The 15,047-nt window shown below is 33.7% G+C and overlaps 1 protein-coding gene across 1 annotated transcript in view; it reads right to left on the bottom strand.

The window, feature by feature from the left end:
- Positions 1 to 1,218: 1,218 nt before the first annotated feature.
- LOC105364636 (peroxidase) overlaps positions 1,219 to 15,047 on the bottom strand; it is a 17,105-nt gene continuing 3,276 nt past the window's right edge. The window contains exons 2-13 of the mRNA XM_011502614.1: positions 10,687 to 10,830; positions 9,657 to 9,966; positions 8,843 to 9,060; positions 4,812 to 4,985; positions 4,295 to 4,491; positions 4,000 to 4,186; positions 3,267 to 3,612; positions 2,651 to 2,807; positions 2,370 to 2,540; positions 1,935 to 2,133; positions 1,737 to 1,842; positions 1,219 to 1,442 (exon numbers count right to left, since the gene is read on the bottom strand). Of these exons, the coding sequence (XP_011500916.1) occupies positions 1,355 to 1,442; positions 1,737 to 1,842; positions 1,935 to 2,133; positions 2,370 to 2,540; positions 2,651 to 2,807; positions 3,267 to 3,612; positions 4,000 to 4,186; positions 4,295 to 4,491; positions 4,812 to 4,985; positions 8,843 to 9,060; positions 9,657 to 9,966; positions 10,687 to 10,830 (2,297 nt within the window). The 3' untranslated portion in view covers positions 1,219 to 1,354. The remainder of the gene's footprint in view (positions 1,443 to 1,736; positions 1,843 to 1,934; positions 2,134 to 2,369; positions 2,541 to 2,650; positions 2,808 to 3,266; positions 3,613 to 3,999; positions 4,187 to 4,294; positions 4,492 to 4,811; positions 4,986 to 8,842; positions 9,061 to 9,656; positions 9,967 to 10,686; positions 10,831 to 15,047) is intronic.

The raw sequence follows: 15,047 nt of genomic DNA, 5'->3' as shown, positions 1-15,047 counted from the left end.
GCCTTCGTGGACAATAAATAACCTTTCGTATAACTAGATAAATCGAGTCATCGCTGAGATAATTACAGCTGCCACTCAGAAAAAATAATCAATTGTTTTAACGTCATATTATTCCTGTTCTGTCTTCCCTTGCAAAAAGTCGCATGAACTCAAACCTTTCCAAGTTAAATTATTTTTTACTTTTATTAGAATTTTGAGCTTTAGAATAAATTTGATCAATGAATGAGTTAAGTTACTTAGTTAAATTAGTGAAAAGAAACCTCGATAAAAACTCTAAAATCTTATGAAAACGATTATTTCACGTTTCAACTTATGCACACGTATATACATACATACATACAAACACGCATACATTTTTTCATACGTACATACATACGCGCGCGCGCGCGCGCGCGCACACACACACACACACACACACACACGTACGTACGTACGTACATACACACATACGCATATACGTGCATACGTACCTACGTATATATACGTATATATACTTGACAGATATTCCGCTTTAAAAATAATAGTCAACCGAGTTAATCGAAATATTATGAAGTCATTATAAAATTTGTGATATCTAAACGCAATTACAGTTCGCACAATTGTGCGTCACAATTTAGCAGGACAGCACATCACCGTCATAAGCTAATAACAAAGAAATATCTAAATAAATAACAATGTTCACTTTTATTCTCTAAATATCAAACAATTATGCACTCTTATTATTGTTGTTGTTTATTTATTTATTTGTATATTTTCTTTATTTTATGCTCCCCTAAATTCGAACCCCTTTCCTCGATAGCCCGCTATCAAGGCAAATTAGATGGCAATACACGTGACTGAAAAGCTCGTATCGTTACAGTCGTAAAATTTAAAAGATTCACAATTCGATAAAATCTCGTATCATCATTCAAGTTTAACATTTGTGGACATTGTTGTTGTCAAGATGTAAAATATAATACTAATGAAGTGATTTTTATTTTAAATCTTGTTAATTGAAAAGCTCCAAATAGAGTGTAATTTGAATTTTGTTCTTGGTAAATTTGGACTTATTAATCTCGCCATTCATAGATTAGATTGATAATATAACATTTTAAAAGTCGTTTTTAAAACATCTAATGTTGACAAGCTCATTGTTTCATTCTCCTTTGGTTGTTTTTTGTTTTTGTTTGTTTTTTTTGTTTGTTTGTTTTTTTTTTGTTTTTTGTTTTTGTTTTTTTGTTTTTTTTTTTTGAACTAGAAATCGCCGAAAAAAACCAACGCCCCATTCTTTTCACCTTCCGATATTATCCCGGGCCGTGTCATACGTTTGCCGAGACATTCGATGTGAAGAGTGACAAGTCAATCTTAAAGCCATTCAACGGTAAGCCTTTGCTTTCTCTGCCCATGCGAATAAATCGATACTTGGTATCGCTTGGAAATCGGTGCAGGGCCGTAATTCATTTCTAGAAATATAAACGATAGTAATTTAAAAATTTATTTGTAATTTTTAGAGGCTTGTATAAGAAAATCATACGATGTTTTTATTATCATGGATTTGAGAGTTGAATGAAGATATATGGATCATATTTTTTTGTAATAATAATAATTTTTCTACAGGCCACAGGGGTCTATTAATTTATGCAAACTTCGAGACGATAATACGTATTATCAAAGGCAATTTTAACGTGTCGATATCTACACTCCAGTAATAAAAATACTTTACTTTGTTTATGCATTTTAATGTGATTGATTCTTACCCAATTTGTTGCTTTAAGAAAACATTTGGCTGTATTCTATTAATATTGTCGCCGTTATCGCAGAAAATTCGCGCCAACGTTACTTTCTCCAGAGCATTTAACTGTGCTGTAATTGAATTAATTTACGATAAAGTTGTCATATCTAGCTGTTATTTTGTATGTTTCTATTTTATATTTCATATATTATGCGTATCTTACATATGGTAAAAGATTCGGGCTGTTCGATGGAAGTATAGAAAAATCTATCGGTACGACGAATTTTCAGAAATTGCCTGGATATAAGGCAGCGGAATGTTGGTCCCAAAATGGCATCATCGACCGAACTTTCGGCCATTCCACCAATCACCAAATCAACGTCATCCGGGCGCTTGTAAAGATCTTTCAATTTCATCACCGTCTGTAAGAGTCATTGATTTAATTAAAATAGCATGACAATTATATATAACACTACCTGTAATTCTTATGATAACGATTAGATTGCAAATATAGTAATTGCAAATATATAATATGCAATGTATTAAGCATGCATTATGCTGTATAGCATTGATTATGATAAATTATGACGAAAACGCTCGAGACAAATGTTAAATATATAATAAAGATTATATCAATAAATACGACCGGCTTGCTTACCTCGATCGGAATGTAATCTAAGAAATCATCAAAAGTCTTTGCCTTGCGTAAACCACAGTGTTTACGATAATCATTATAGCCTGGAAGACCGTGATCTCGACCTCGCTGAATATCAATGCTAATTTGATCGAGACCTATAGTGCCGTTAGTCTTATAAAGCTGATTCGTCAACTATTAAATAATATATCATTGTTAATTTAATTTACTTCTCTGTCCTATTTTTCAATTGTACATGAGGTAGACTGGTACTTTAGGAACTAATATAAGTAAAAAAGACTTACATCTGAGATCAAGTGAAGATCCATTTGTTGTGAGATCTGTGTGGTAAGGCTGTTGATAAGACCATCGAAAGTATCGTTTATTTCGATTGATCTTGGCTTATAAAAGTAGTCCGATAGATTCATACTGCTAATAATATTCCTATCGTTATCGCTTATTCTGAAAATAAAATTAAAGTAAAGAGCGCTCTTTTCTCGAATGTCGAGAGAATCGGTGCAAAAGGCGTCATTTTGTTTTTCTCCTTTTTTCTTGCTAAGCTCGAGGCTTCAATGCAACAAGCTAATTAATTCACGAGAGAAAATAATAATGAATATGCATCTTTGCAGCGAACGATCATACGCGCCAAATAAATTACTTCTCTGTATAAACTAATGCGACGTATTGCTTACAAACGTTTACCGATACGGAATACAAGTAATAATCGTTTGTAATAAAAATACGGCGTTAATCCACGGTTTTCCATTATAAGAAGCCGTTATTAATCGTATAGTTGGTATCAATTGTCCATATCCGAATTGTCTGAATTAAAAGTAAAAGGGAAAATAAATTTTATGCCCTGACACTGAACTTGGCTGACAGAGTAACGAGATAACTTGAACTTGAGAAATGTTGACTCACCTCAATATGCCCTGTTTAAGCGATTCGTGGAAGCGCAAAACGGCGGTAGCCACTTCATTGCTAATCGACGGATCGCTGGACGAACTGTAGGCCGAGTTGCTGTAATTTGTTGTAATGCCAAGACCAACGGCACGTAAGTAGTGATTGCCGATAAGGAGTGGCAACCACTCCTTGTACGTGATGTGCTGAATCTCGGCAATTATAATGCGTCGGACCTCCTGATAAAGGCTCTCATCCGACCACTTGGGATTTATTTTAGCGAGTTCGCGGGCCACGCGATTGTGTTCGCGGACCCAAATTGTATGCATCACAGCCAGTTGGGGCTCGGCGTTTACGCGCTCGTCGCCTACAAAATCATTGTCATTAACAACTGCCTTCTCAATTCTTTTACGAAAGTTTCGAAATTTGGCTTTTCCAACGCTCGTAATGTGCCTTTGTTGACTACACTCGGGCTATTAGCTTGCCACGTGCATACTTCATATACGTGTTTTTATTAAATATATAAGTACTCCGTTGTTCGCTATATGTATATATTGAGCTGGACCGCTCGATTAAGCGACTCGATTAAACATACAACGTGAAGTCTAAAGATTTTCTTAATGCTAATTTACGTAATATGCTAATGTTCATGGGAATGCACAGGACTTTAAGAAAAGATTTACAAAACAGACGAGCCAACGACATACCAAGTACACTTATTTTCGAATAAATACTAAGCATATTGATCACATACCGGATAAGTAACAATTTTTCAATTTGCACAACGAATTCGAAGCCAATTCTGTAATAGGCAAGTACTCTCGGTTTTTAATAGTGTTGGTGCGTAGCAGACCACCTTTATAAGCACGAAGTTTATAAGCCAGAGCTAACGTCGAACCATAAATTGTCGAACCATCCAAAAAGTGGCTCACTTGATTCATCTAAATAAGAGAGAGAAAATTTCAGGAATAATAGATTAATATGAAGATCGTTGCTAGCGCGACAGAAAGCGCAGGTCTTAACAGTTCGCCAACATCTTATGTACTTACTTGTTCGGCTGGGCCGAAGGAACAATCGGATCTTAGAGCTGCTAGAGATCTTACGTAATTGAGGCATCGAACTCGGAACTTTCCATAAATCGGATCATTCTCGGCAACGGAAATCGCTTGGCAATCGGGATGAATGTAACGTGGCAATGGCCATTGATCATCCGATCGACAGCATGAAATCGGCTTGCCAGTCCAAACTAAAGAATTCATAATCGCAGCAATAATTAATTACCGTGCACTCGAGCGAACGCGGTAAAGCTAAACCAATTAATTTATCATTAATTCTTCAAGCTAAATGAATTAATTAAATCACGAGTGCGTTGTCGCGAGGCTAGCTCTTTCTCCTCCAAGCCCTTCTAGGATTTAATATTGTGCGTAATAAAGCCTGGGCAGAGGGAAGCAGTGAGAGCAACCCATGATCGAAATTCGCTTTCCACGACATCGTGAAAGCAGCTCCAAATGACAAATAAGTCTGATTAAATGCAAGTTTAGCAGGATTAATCATAACGTGACTTACTCATTTTGCGCACAGGTGTGTAGGCGATGTCGTGCGAGACGAACTGGGACCATTGCATGAGAGCGAGCGTCCTTGACACGTCGACCTTGTCGCACTGGGAGGCCAAGGAGACGCTCACGGCTCTGGGATTCGGCAGGCCGCGCACCCCCTGCTCCTTCCTCGGCATTTGGATGCCTGCGCCCATAATAATAATTAGCCACCGCACGGCTTCGCGCGTTATCATGCTCGACAAATCGGAGTAACTTGTTTATGGCACTGTAAAGTGTCTCAGATCAGGGTGAGTTTGGAGTTGTTAGTCGGAAGTCTGTTTGCCTCGTGATAACGGATTATTGCCTTAATATCCCAATCGAATCGCCTTTGTAATTTTGAAAGCCCTTGGCAATAATGATTGGTCGCAAAGCTTTGAACGAATTGAGTAATGATAGGGCATAGGGGGGAGGGAAAGTTAATTGAAAATTCCGATTAGTTACTCCGATTTTCATTGAAATTAGCCTAGGTGAATTCATGCAGCGCGAGAGTGAATATGTGGTAGCGCCCGATGATCTGGACTGTTACTCTGTCGTGTCAGCCTATAAGACCTAACACAGCCTAAATTAAATCACCCTCTATCTAATCTCACACGGTCTCCCCTATCGTCTGTTTCTAATAAAAATGGCAAACCAAAACTTCGAAGCTCTCGTCGCTTTGATTGAAATGCATTTATTATTGATCGGCGATACCTGTGAGTTTTCCAGCCGTCTATTTTGCAAATAAAACACCGTTACCAAAGTTAAAAATGCGGCTCCAGCTTCCAAGTTTTCTAGAAAGGTGCGCGCGCATATCACTAACGTAAATCAGCTCTCGCGCTACAATCGGCAAAAGAAAAAAAAAGAAAAAAGAAGAAAAAAAAAGAAAAAGAAAAGAACCATATAATTTGAAATTCCTCGTGATGAGCGAATCGTGACTGTTTCGAAGATTACTTATGCAATTGTCTAATATTAAAATGGAATTTAAATTCGTTACCAAGTCATTATGCAGTTTCCGATTGAATTCATTCGATCGTAGCATAAAAGCGAAACCACGCGCGATCACACACAGACAGACGGACACTTATGTATGATCTATCATTACAATATCTTTATAATTTAGAATTTCAGCAATAATTTTATATAATCTTCGGTAGCCGATTCGCTATCCCGGGACGAAAAATACCGCGAGCCGCGCTTCTCATTTTATGTGAAACGGAAAGACGGTTTCATCGGTTATATTATACGTATGTGATAATTATATACATTATATATTAAAGGTATATCCGAATTAGGTTACATACACGTCTATTGCTGGATAATCTCCCGACTGGGTCACCCTATTGTAGACAGTTATATTTTCACTGCTACACTCGGGGATATTATGCTCTATGTGGCTTTACGCGCACAACAACTGTAATGCAAATCACAGAAAAAATATAATTTGTTAAGCCAATCGACGACCGTTTTTTATTCCACGTGGCGTATAGGGATAAGATCGATTTAAGGATACAAAGAGGTTATTTACTCTACAAATATCTGAGTGTGCTTGAATTTATAATCGAGTATTTTATTTATTAAACTTTTATTATTAATATGTCAAGTCTTAATTATAAATTACACTTAATAGCAAATTCAATTGTCTAGACTTGAGTGGAATTTGGGTTGGTAAGATTTTAATTAGATTCGAATTTGACTTGGTAAGATTCGCGTCATTATAAATTATTATTTCTGCTTAGGGCAAAATTTTTTCAATCGTAGCAATTTCAACGAGTTTTAATTTTAATTTTTTTAATACTCAATGTTAATAACTGCCAGTGGTATTACGACGGAAAGTAAAGGACAATGGAAAGACGGATACGCCAAATGTTTAAAGGCTGGAAATAATTATTCGATTATTAATCTTCAAACACAAAGTATTAAATATGTCAAAAATAAACAAAAAATAAAAAAATTAAGCAGTTTTTACCCCAAAGTATTTAAATATGATTAACAAAAATGTAGTGCTCATATATGTTATATAATAAATAAATTATTATATATCTGAAAGCAGTGCAAAAAGTGTAAATGTTCTGTGAAGATACAAAATACGTAAAACATCGAATGTCTACATCAGTTGACAATGAACATCAAGTATTTAAAAGGTTTCACACTGCTAGTGGAAATTTAAAAAGAAAATTAAAAAGATATGCTTAAATTTATAAACTTAGTAATTTTTAAATACTCATAATCGAAGGTAAGATATTTATTTATCTTTGGAAATTTATCCGACTAGATTAACAAATAATTCACAAACCTAAATTATTTTAATATTATGCTTAAATGCAGTTCTCATTTAGTAGATAATACCTGTTTAATATCGTCAACATCAAAAAAAAAAAAAAAAAAAAAAAAAAAAAAAAAAAAATTTTTTTAAAAAAAGAAGTTTTTCATCAAAATTATTTTCTTGAAATGCGTAATAAACTAAAACAGTATAACAAGTATAAGTCAAAGTGTATTATATCATATTCAACAATTAATTTTTAGTATAATTTACGCGATTCATAAATTTTTAACATCAATGAGTAACAAAAGACGACATTAATTTTATACAATATTTTTCCAATTAAATTGTATTCTGCTTAATAAAAGCTTAAAATTACTATAAATATATCTATATCATTTTATCTATTATATAACAAAAGTCTTCCACGAATACGATAACACAGTATAAGATAATATTTAATTGTATGAATAATGGCATTATAATTAATGCATTTAAGTGTTAATAAAAGTAATGTTATATCAATGAATTAATATGGATTTTTAAGAAAATAAATAAATTAATGTATCATATGCGTTTACAAAGATATTCATAGAGGCGTCGATATTTATAAAAAAAAAATTGATTAAGTAGCATTTATTGCAATGAGCTTGCCTTAATCTTGCTGAGATTAACTTATATTAAACGCATATAATAGAAAGATTAGTACTTCGTTTTAGACTTACAAACTTGTATAAACAATTTAAATAAGGTGTTGTTAGTACTAGCATATAGATTAGATGACGTTTGTTAACAATAATTATATATATGAATTAGAAATTTAGTTTACTACACCTTACCGAGATAGATAATACCAACTTATAGCAACATTATATTTATCAAATATTAAATAGTCAAGAAATTGAGAAATTGTGTTAAATAGCTGGTTCTTTTTTTATCAATAAAGTCATAATAATGATTAATTTTTCTATCAAAGCTTTTCGTTTTAATGCTTACGAGTCGAATATTTATATTGATGAAAATTTGTATTAAGTTATTTTTACAATTTTCGTTTTTCTCATGCAATTATCAGAAAACCACTGTAAAGATAGTGTCTTTGCTTGGGGAATACAAGTCTTCTTTTTTTTGTGCACCTAAATAAATTTCTATTATTAAAACGATTGTCATGAAAATTCGAACAGATATTGAGATGTAGGATTTGTAAAAATATAGTTAATAATTGATGCATGAAAATTATAAGTAATTGTTTAAATTAAGTCAGTTGTTTAAATTAAATCACTAGTTTAAATTTTTAAGAAATAATAATAACAATTAATGTTAAATCGATCCCGCCTGATAATTTACTTTAACCGTTGACTGCAAATTATACTAAAAAATATTTGTAATTCAATGGATCAATGAAGATAATTGTTATGGAAGAAAAATTAGATAATAATACAAATATTATTTGAAAACATTCCTTTTATTATATTATATTATATTTTTCATTGTATAGCGATTTTGTGTAACGATTTTAAAGTTTCAATTCTCGTGGCTAACAAAGAAATAAAATATCATTCGATTTAAGCAAGTGTATATTATGAAATCGAAGAGCAATTTTAACGAGAAACAACATTTATTTTCAACAAACTTATGGAACATTCTTAATTAATATCCAATTACTGCTAATGATGATCGTTAAGTTTTATCAGGAAAGATAAACTCTGACTTTAATGTGTTTAATAAATAGTCTTTGATAAAATTTATTGGAATGCAACTCTTACCGTCGGCGTATTGAGGAAAGAGAAGCCTTCCATAGCCGGTGAAAGCGCTACCCCATTTTGGATTTTGGATGTTATTGCAACTACCGTCGTACGTGCGATACTTGGATTCCACATTACAGTCGACGTCCTGATCAATTGCGCACGAGACACCCACAGTGGTACTGCCAAGCGGTAGTGTCGAGATTATTTGAGCACAATCGTGTTCGTTCAAGCCGTATCTGTTGAAAGCGATTGTACCAATATCAGTTACATGTACCTTTGATAATTTCATATGGCCTGACAATTACAAATTCCCGTTTCTATTGCCGAAAGAATTACCTTTCCCAATCATTAAGAATATTTTTTTCCAAAACTAACGACGTTAGAATTGTTTAATTTCTATTTAAAAAAAAAAAAAAAAAGAAAAAAAGAAAGAAAGAAACAAAAAAAAAACCAACCTTCGCTCAACGTAATTTTGAAATTACAAACTTCTCTGTGCGCTCTATAGTGCACTTTTAATTGAAATAAATTCAACATTTTGCCCCGTAGCTCTTAACTTCAAATTCCGCTTGGAATAGGATCTCCAAGGTTCCACTCCTGATTACGCGCCTTCTTATTTACGTGACGATATAAAAATTTCAAGACATTATAGCAATTCAAACAACTGCTCGTGCATTCTCAAATAATCGGTTCATTCGCTTAAATAAAGCAAACAAACGCAAATCCCCAATTACTTCGTCACTCTCAAGAATTCAAGCTCACGAGTCTAAGCTCAATTTCATTACCCAAAAAAGCATTCTTCATTCGATACCCAACGAGCATTTGTTAAGCGAACCTCGTGCAATGCGCTTGGGAGAGTTGAATGGATGCCTTGATCGCGATGACTGCCTCCAAGTTCTTCTCCAAAGCCCTGTCATTAGGCCGATCATGCAGAAAGTGCTGATGCGCAGGACTGTCGAGGACAAGCAGCACGCCCGAGTTCACCAGGTTATCCTCTATGCGTTCGATCCGTGAGATGGTGCCGATGGCAAATGCCACCGACGCGTTGAGGCTACTCTCGTCGATGGACGGCAGCCTCTTTATCTTGTATGTGTCCGTATCGACAACCAAAGAAGGCTTGTATTCGGAATCCCATGAAGCTGGGCCTACGAACAGCATTTCACCGTGTTTAAAAAAATGGGTGAAGAGCGCGTCTGTGTCTCTATCTCCCTAAATGGAGGAAATTTCACCGATCGCCTTCGTGCGAGGCAGAAATTTTGTTTTAAATCCGTCTGTTGAGCTGGATTATTATAACAGGATAATATTTCATTTTTAAAGGAATAAAGATTTATTTTATATTATGGGAGTAGCGATAGGATAAGAGTGAAACGAGTCTATTAAAAAGACATTTTATGTATTTGATAATGTGGCATTTTTCTTTGAATATTAAAAAAAAAATATTAGGAAGGTTTTCAGTAGTTATTGAAATAAATATTTATGATAGATTATATGATATGAATGTATTATCGCTTTAATGGGTAGAACAAACCTTCAAACATTGTAAAGGATATACTAGCTTTTAAGTTTTCATTATAAATAATTCTATATGTAATTGAGAAATATAAAAAAGAATTATTTTCTTCGTTTGCACAACACACACGCACAGAGAGAGAGAGAGAGAGAGAGAGAGAGAGAGGGAAAAAGGGGTTTTCACAAATATACAGCAATCAATACTTCAATATTTGCTTATTTACAATAAATTTAAAAACACTTTTATGATTTCGTGTACCCAAGTCGCATCCGTTAAATAAGCATCAGAAATAAGAAATATGTGCCTAGTAAAGACAATCTATACAAATATGACTATATTACGAATAATACCATACCTTTATTATACGTTAAATAATTTTCCAATGTGAAGGGTAATTTAAAGGCTCCAATCGTGTTCTGAGGACCGAAAAGCCCCATAGTTTGCAGAAAAACCCATAGTACTGCAAAAGTGGCGATGGAACCTGCCATGATTCCTCCAGCTGCAAAATAATAAAAAAAAATGTTTCTCGAGTAATTCAAAGTATATGAAAAATTTTGAGCTACGTAAGCATTTATTTTTTACACAGAATTCTCCAATACTCTTCTGTATTTTTCCAAATTTCCTATTATTCAAGGATACTTAAAAAAAAAAGAAGCAAAAAAACACAGATTTTCAAGGAATGCATAAGCATAAAAATAATATTAATAAAAAATTTGTAGCTAAATTTTCCATTATGTTAACTTATTTATAATTCGTTTTTCTCGATATGATAAAAAAAACAAAAAAACGATTAGAAAGAAATCTCTGTGAAGTATCTGCAATCACGATAAGCTTCATTGCAATTCCGTTGAAATTACGTAATAATGTCATTAACAAAACAATCAAATCATACCAAATCTTTAAATTCAGGAGCGTTTCTGTCGATTTTCAATAACATTTAGAGCTTTAAGAACTAATGAAGGATTTGAGAACTAAAAAAGGATATTGAATTTTTAAATACGGAATTCTATATTAAATTATATTTATAAATTCGATAATTCTAATTATCGTAGGGCTATTTATATCCTTTCAAATATACAAATTTCAAAATTATATTAATATTATAGAATTTTTGAAGGTATTGTTTTAGAATTATCATATATACAAAATTAATGTCTGCCATTAATATTTTGAACTAATTACTATTCTAGTGCTTCATCAACAGCACATATTGTGATATGAAAATTTATTTAAAAAAATTATTATCACATATCGATACACACACACACACATATATATATATATATATATATATATATATATATATACACATATATTATTAATATTTCAACAATCATTCTATCAATATCCAATGTGGAAATAAAATTTTATAAAAAGAATTTGCATTTCTTTAATTGTTTCTATCATAAAAATTGTTTTTCAAGTGATTTGATAATACACAATGCAAAACTGTGTTTATACCTATCATATATCTTTCTTCTTTATGCAATCATATTTATTTATATTGTATTATATTTATAATGTATATTTATTAATATATATTACATCTGTAATTGATAAATACTTTTACAATTAGATATTGTTATTAATAATCTGTCGATACGATTTATAATGTAACTATGTTATCTGTTATCTAACTTATAAATTATTTGTATTTTTATTGAAAAATTGAGATTTTTCATCGTTGTATATGGTATGTTGTACATAAAAAATATATTATCTTTTTAAGCTCTATAACGTAAATGTTTCAGCGATAAAATATCATCGTCCACAAAGCTTAACCTGTAATTTTTAATTATGTTAATTGCAATAACTATACTTCCTACTACACTCAAGAAATTACGTGATAAATAATTTTGTAAAGATATCAATATAAATCATACACGTTGAAATGATAATTATTAGCCGAATTCCGTAATGTCGTATTAAATGTTTAAATTTGTACTCGGTTATCGTAATGTAATTAGTTGGGTTAATGCGAATTCGATGTGTATTCAATTACGCATGTGCAGTAGATAGAATATATCATGATTATTGAGTGAGTAGAAATATTTGAATATTTATTATTCTCATTTTCAGCTGCCTTGATTGCGGTTAAAAATACATAAAAAAAAAAAAAAAAAAAAAAAAAACATAAGGTTTAAGAATAATTTTGACGTTGCAAAAATTTCCTACATATTTTGGCTCAAATTTTACGATTCTAATGCAAAAAAAAAAAAAAAAAATCAGAAAAACGTATTTATTACGTTTCTTATTTATATCGTTATAAATAACAATCGTCTTGCTCTCAGACGAAACCGTCGAGATATTTTTAGTGGATTATATGATATCTGTCTTCGACAATCTATCTCGAACATTACAATTTGATAAGCTTTGAGATAACAGAATGTAGAAATGTGCGCTTTACAATGTCGAACAATATGGATATATTTTTAATCGTTATTTGCAACTTTCTCACGGTCCCTGAACAAAAATAAATATAGCTCAAAACGGGCTCGATTCATTGATTTTTCAACTCTGCCCTGAAGCTCTAAAACAGAGCTTCATCGTGCGATTAATTTTTCATTTTTTTAAACGATCGATTATTATATCGAACACAGCGAAGCGTAAACGGGAAGAGTGCAGAATGTGGTTTAATGATGAATTTCTGAAATAGCCGAGTAATATGTGAGGAACAATATCGGTTAATCGAGGTGAAAAAAAGAATTTACTCTTACAGTCATCTATTGGCGATTTCGTGCAAATAGAAAATCTCCATTCTAACGTTAACGCATGTGATTTATTATCGGCACGGAAATATCGTGCGTAGAAAGTATTAATCGATCAAATATAAATCACATGCATATATTCTTCATCGGTGTAGTCGATCTGGTAAAGCTAACACGCAATACAATGCCGTAATCAATAAATAAGAATGTCATTGCATTAGGCTCTGACATAGCAGCATAAACGCGAAGTCTACGGTTTTGGAAAATCGACTTGGAATAATCAAAGAAAACTCATCGTGCCTCGTTCCCTGTCGGTCACCACCGCAAGCGCAAAAAACCAACAATTTTACCCGGGAGTAGCCGAATGTTTTCCTGTATTTCGGGATCTGAAGGTCATTAAAATTCCGGGGACCGAGTTCTACTCGCCCGCTGCATGATGAGCTCAGCCATCATATTAGCAGCACGCAATTGTCTTCAAAGATACGATCTTTTGAAGGACTTAAGCCAACGTCCCTGTCGGTCACGGATATGTACCATGTAGGTCGAAGCAATTTTGCGGACAAAATGCACGTCGCTTTGGCATGCAAATTTTGAATAAAGTAGCTCTCGGCGTACACACGCGCTTGTTTGCCGATCTTTTAAAATCTGCCGGAATTAAAGAGATAGACGTGGGATCGCTCAGCTTGTTGTTACTTACATCTCATTCAACTGAAACTCTCTAAAGCCAATTTAGGAGTTCTTCGTTCGAAGGCCACAGCGACAATATCCTCACTCCAAAGAAATGAAAATATTGTATTAAATCGTCGTCGCATGGTTCTTTCGCATTAATATCCCTTCGCAAATTCCACTCGATTGTTAAGATAATGATTTGTTGGGCCATTAGATTCATTAATTGAAGCATAGAGTATTATAAACGATCGCGCTTGCGAGACTTGAGCGATCGAATTAGTCAGAGCAAAAAAAGCAAATGTTTGACGTGTAAATTTCGTTGGCAATCATCGGTAGAAAACATATTTGTCGACTCAAGGTGCGGCAGATAAATGCAAAATATACACCAGAGGCGGTCGCGATACGCTAAATTATCTTTGCTTTTGAAATTGGCGAGCGCTCATCCATTACTGCAAATAAAACTGTAAGAGTCGGGCCGATAATACCATAGTTCAGAGTATGTTAACGAATCTCGGGCAAAACCGCACGTATTTGCCCGCAGACTTTGGCAAATATTGTTATTTACCGCACGTAAGAAGTTCGTTAAAGATCTCAGTGCATATCGCCTAAAATGACGCGAACGAGGATCGCTCGACAGCAACGGCCAAAATGCCGACATCGCAAAAGGAAGAGATAGATATATAGATAGGTAGATAGAGAGATAGATAGACAGATAGATAGATAGAGAGACAGATAGATAGATAGAGAGATAGAGAGATAGATAGAGAGAGAGAGAGAGAGAGAGAGAGAGAGAGAGAATAATAATTAACGAAAACTAGAACGGGACGTTCGATTATCAACGCGGAAAATAGTATTACAGCTTTCATGATGTGACGCGGGGTAGGACCCCGATACACACGACCAACGCCATCACGCTCGTTTGGAAAATTACCGACGATCATGGCTTCGCTTTCCAGCATTAAACGGAACCTTTTTGTAAACTGCGAAGATATTTTGCCGAGGGAATGACTCGGGAACGAACGATCCGGGCATCTCCAGGCCGACTAGATACATTTCTCCATTCTCACGGTTTAGCCTTATTAATCAATCGATCGCAGGATGCTCGCGTCCTGCTCACGATCCCTCGTCCGATCGATAGGTTCTAGAAAAGAAGAGTCGCAAATAACGATTACGATAAAGCACGCGGCAATCGTAATAATTATTTTAGTTTTTAAGTTCCAGGAAGAAGGCAAAGAAGCAGAGTCGTACGGTTCTGTCGATATCGCTTATTCGATTATTCGCACGCACTGTTAATTTCAGGTAGCTCGGTAAATCTAGGATCAGGTGTTACCGGAAGAGC

The sequence above is a fragment of the Ceratosolen solmsi genome, unplaced genomic scaffold (genome assembly GCF_000503995.2).
Source record: "Ceratosolen solmsi marchali unplaced genomic scaffold, CerSol_1.0 scaffold39, whole genome shotgun sequence".
NCBI classification, from domain to species: domain Eukaryota; kingdom Metazoa; phylum Arthropoda; class Insecta; order Hymenoptera; family Agaonidae; genus Ceratosolen; species Ceratosolen solmsi.
Note: the sequence above shows the minus strand (reverse complement) of the source record. Positions and strands in the feature narration are given on the sequence as shown.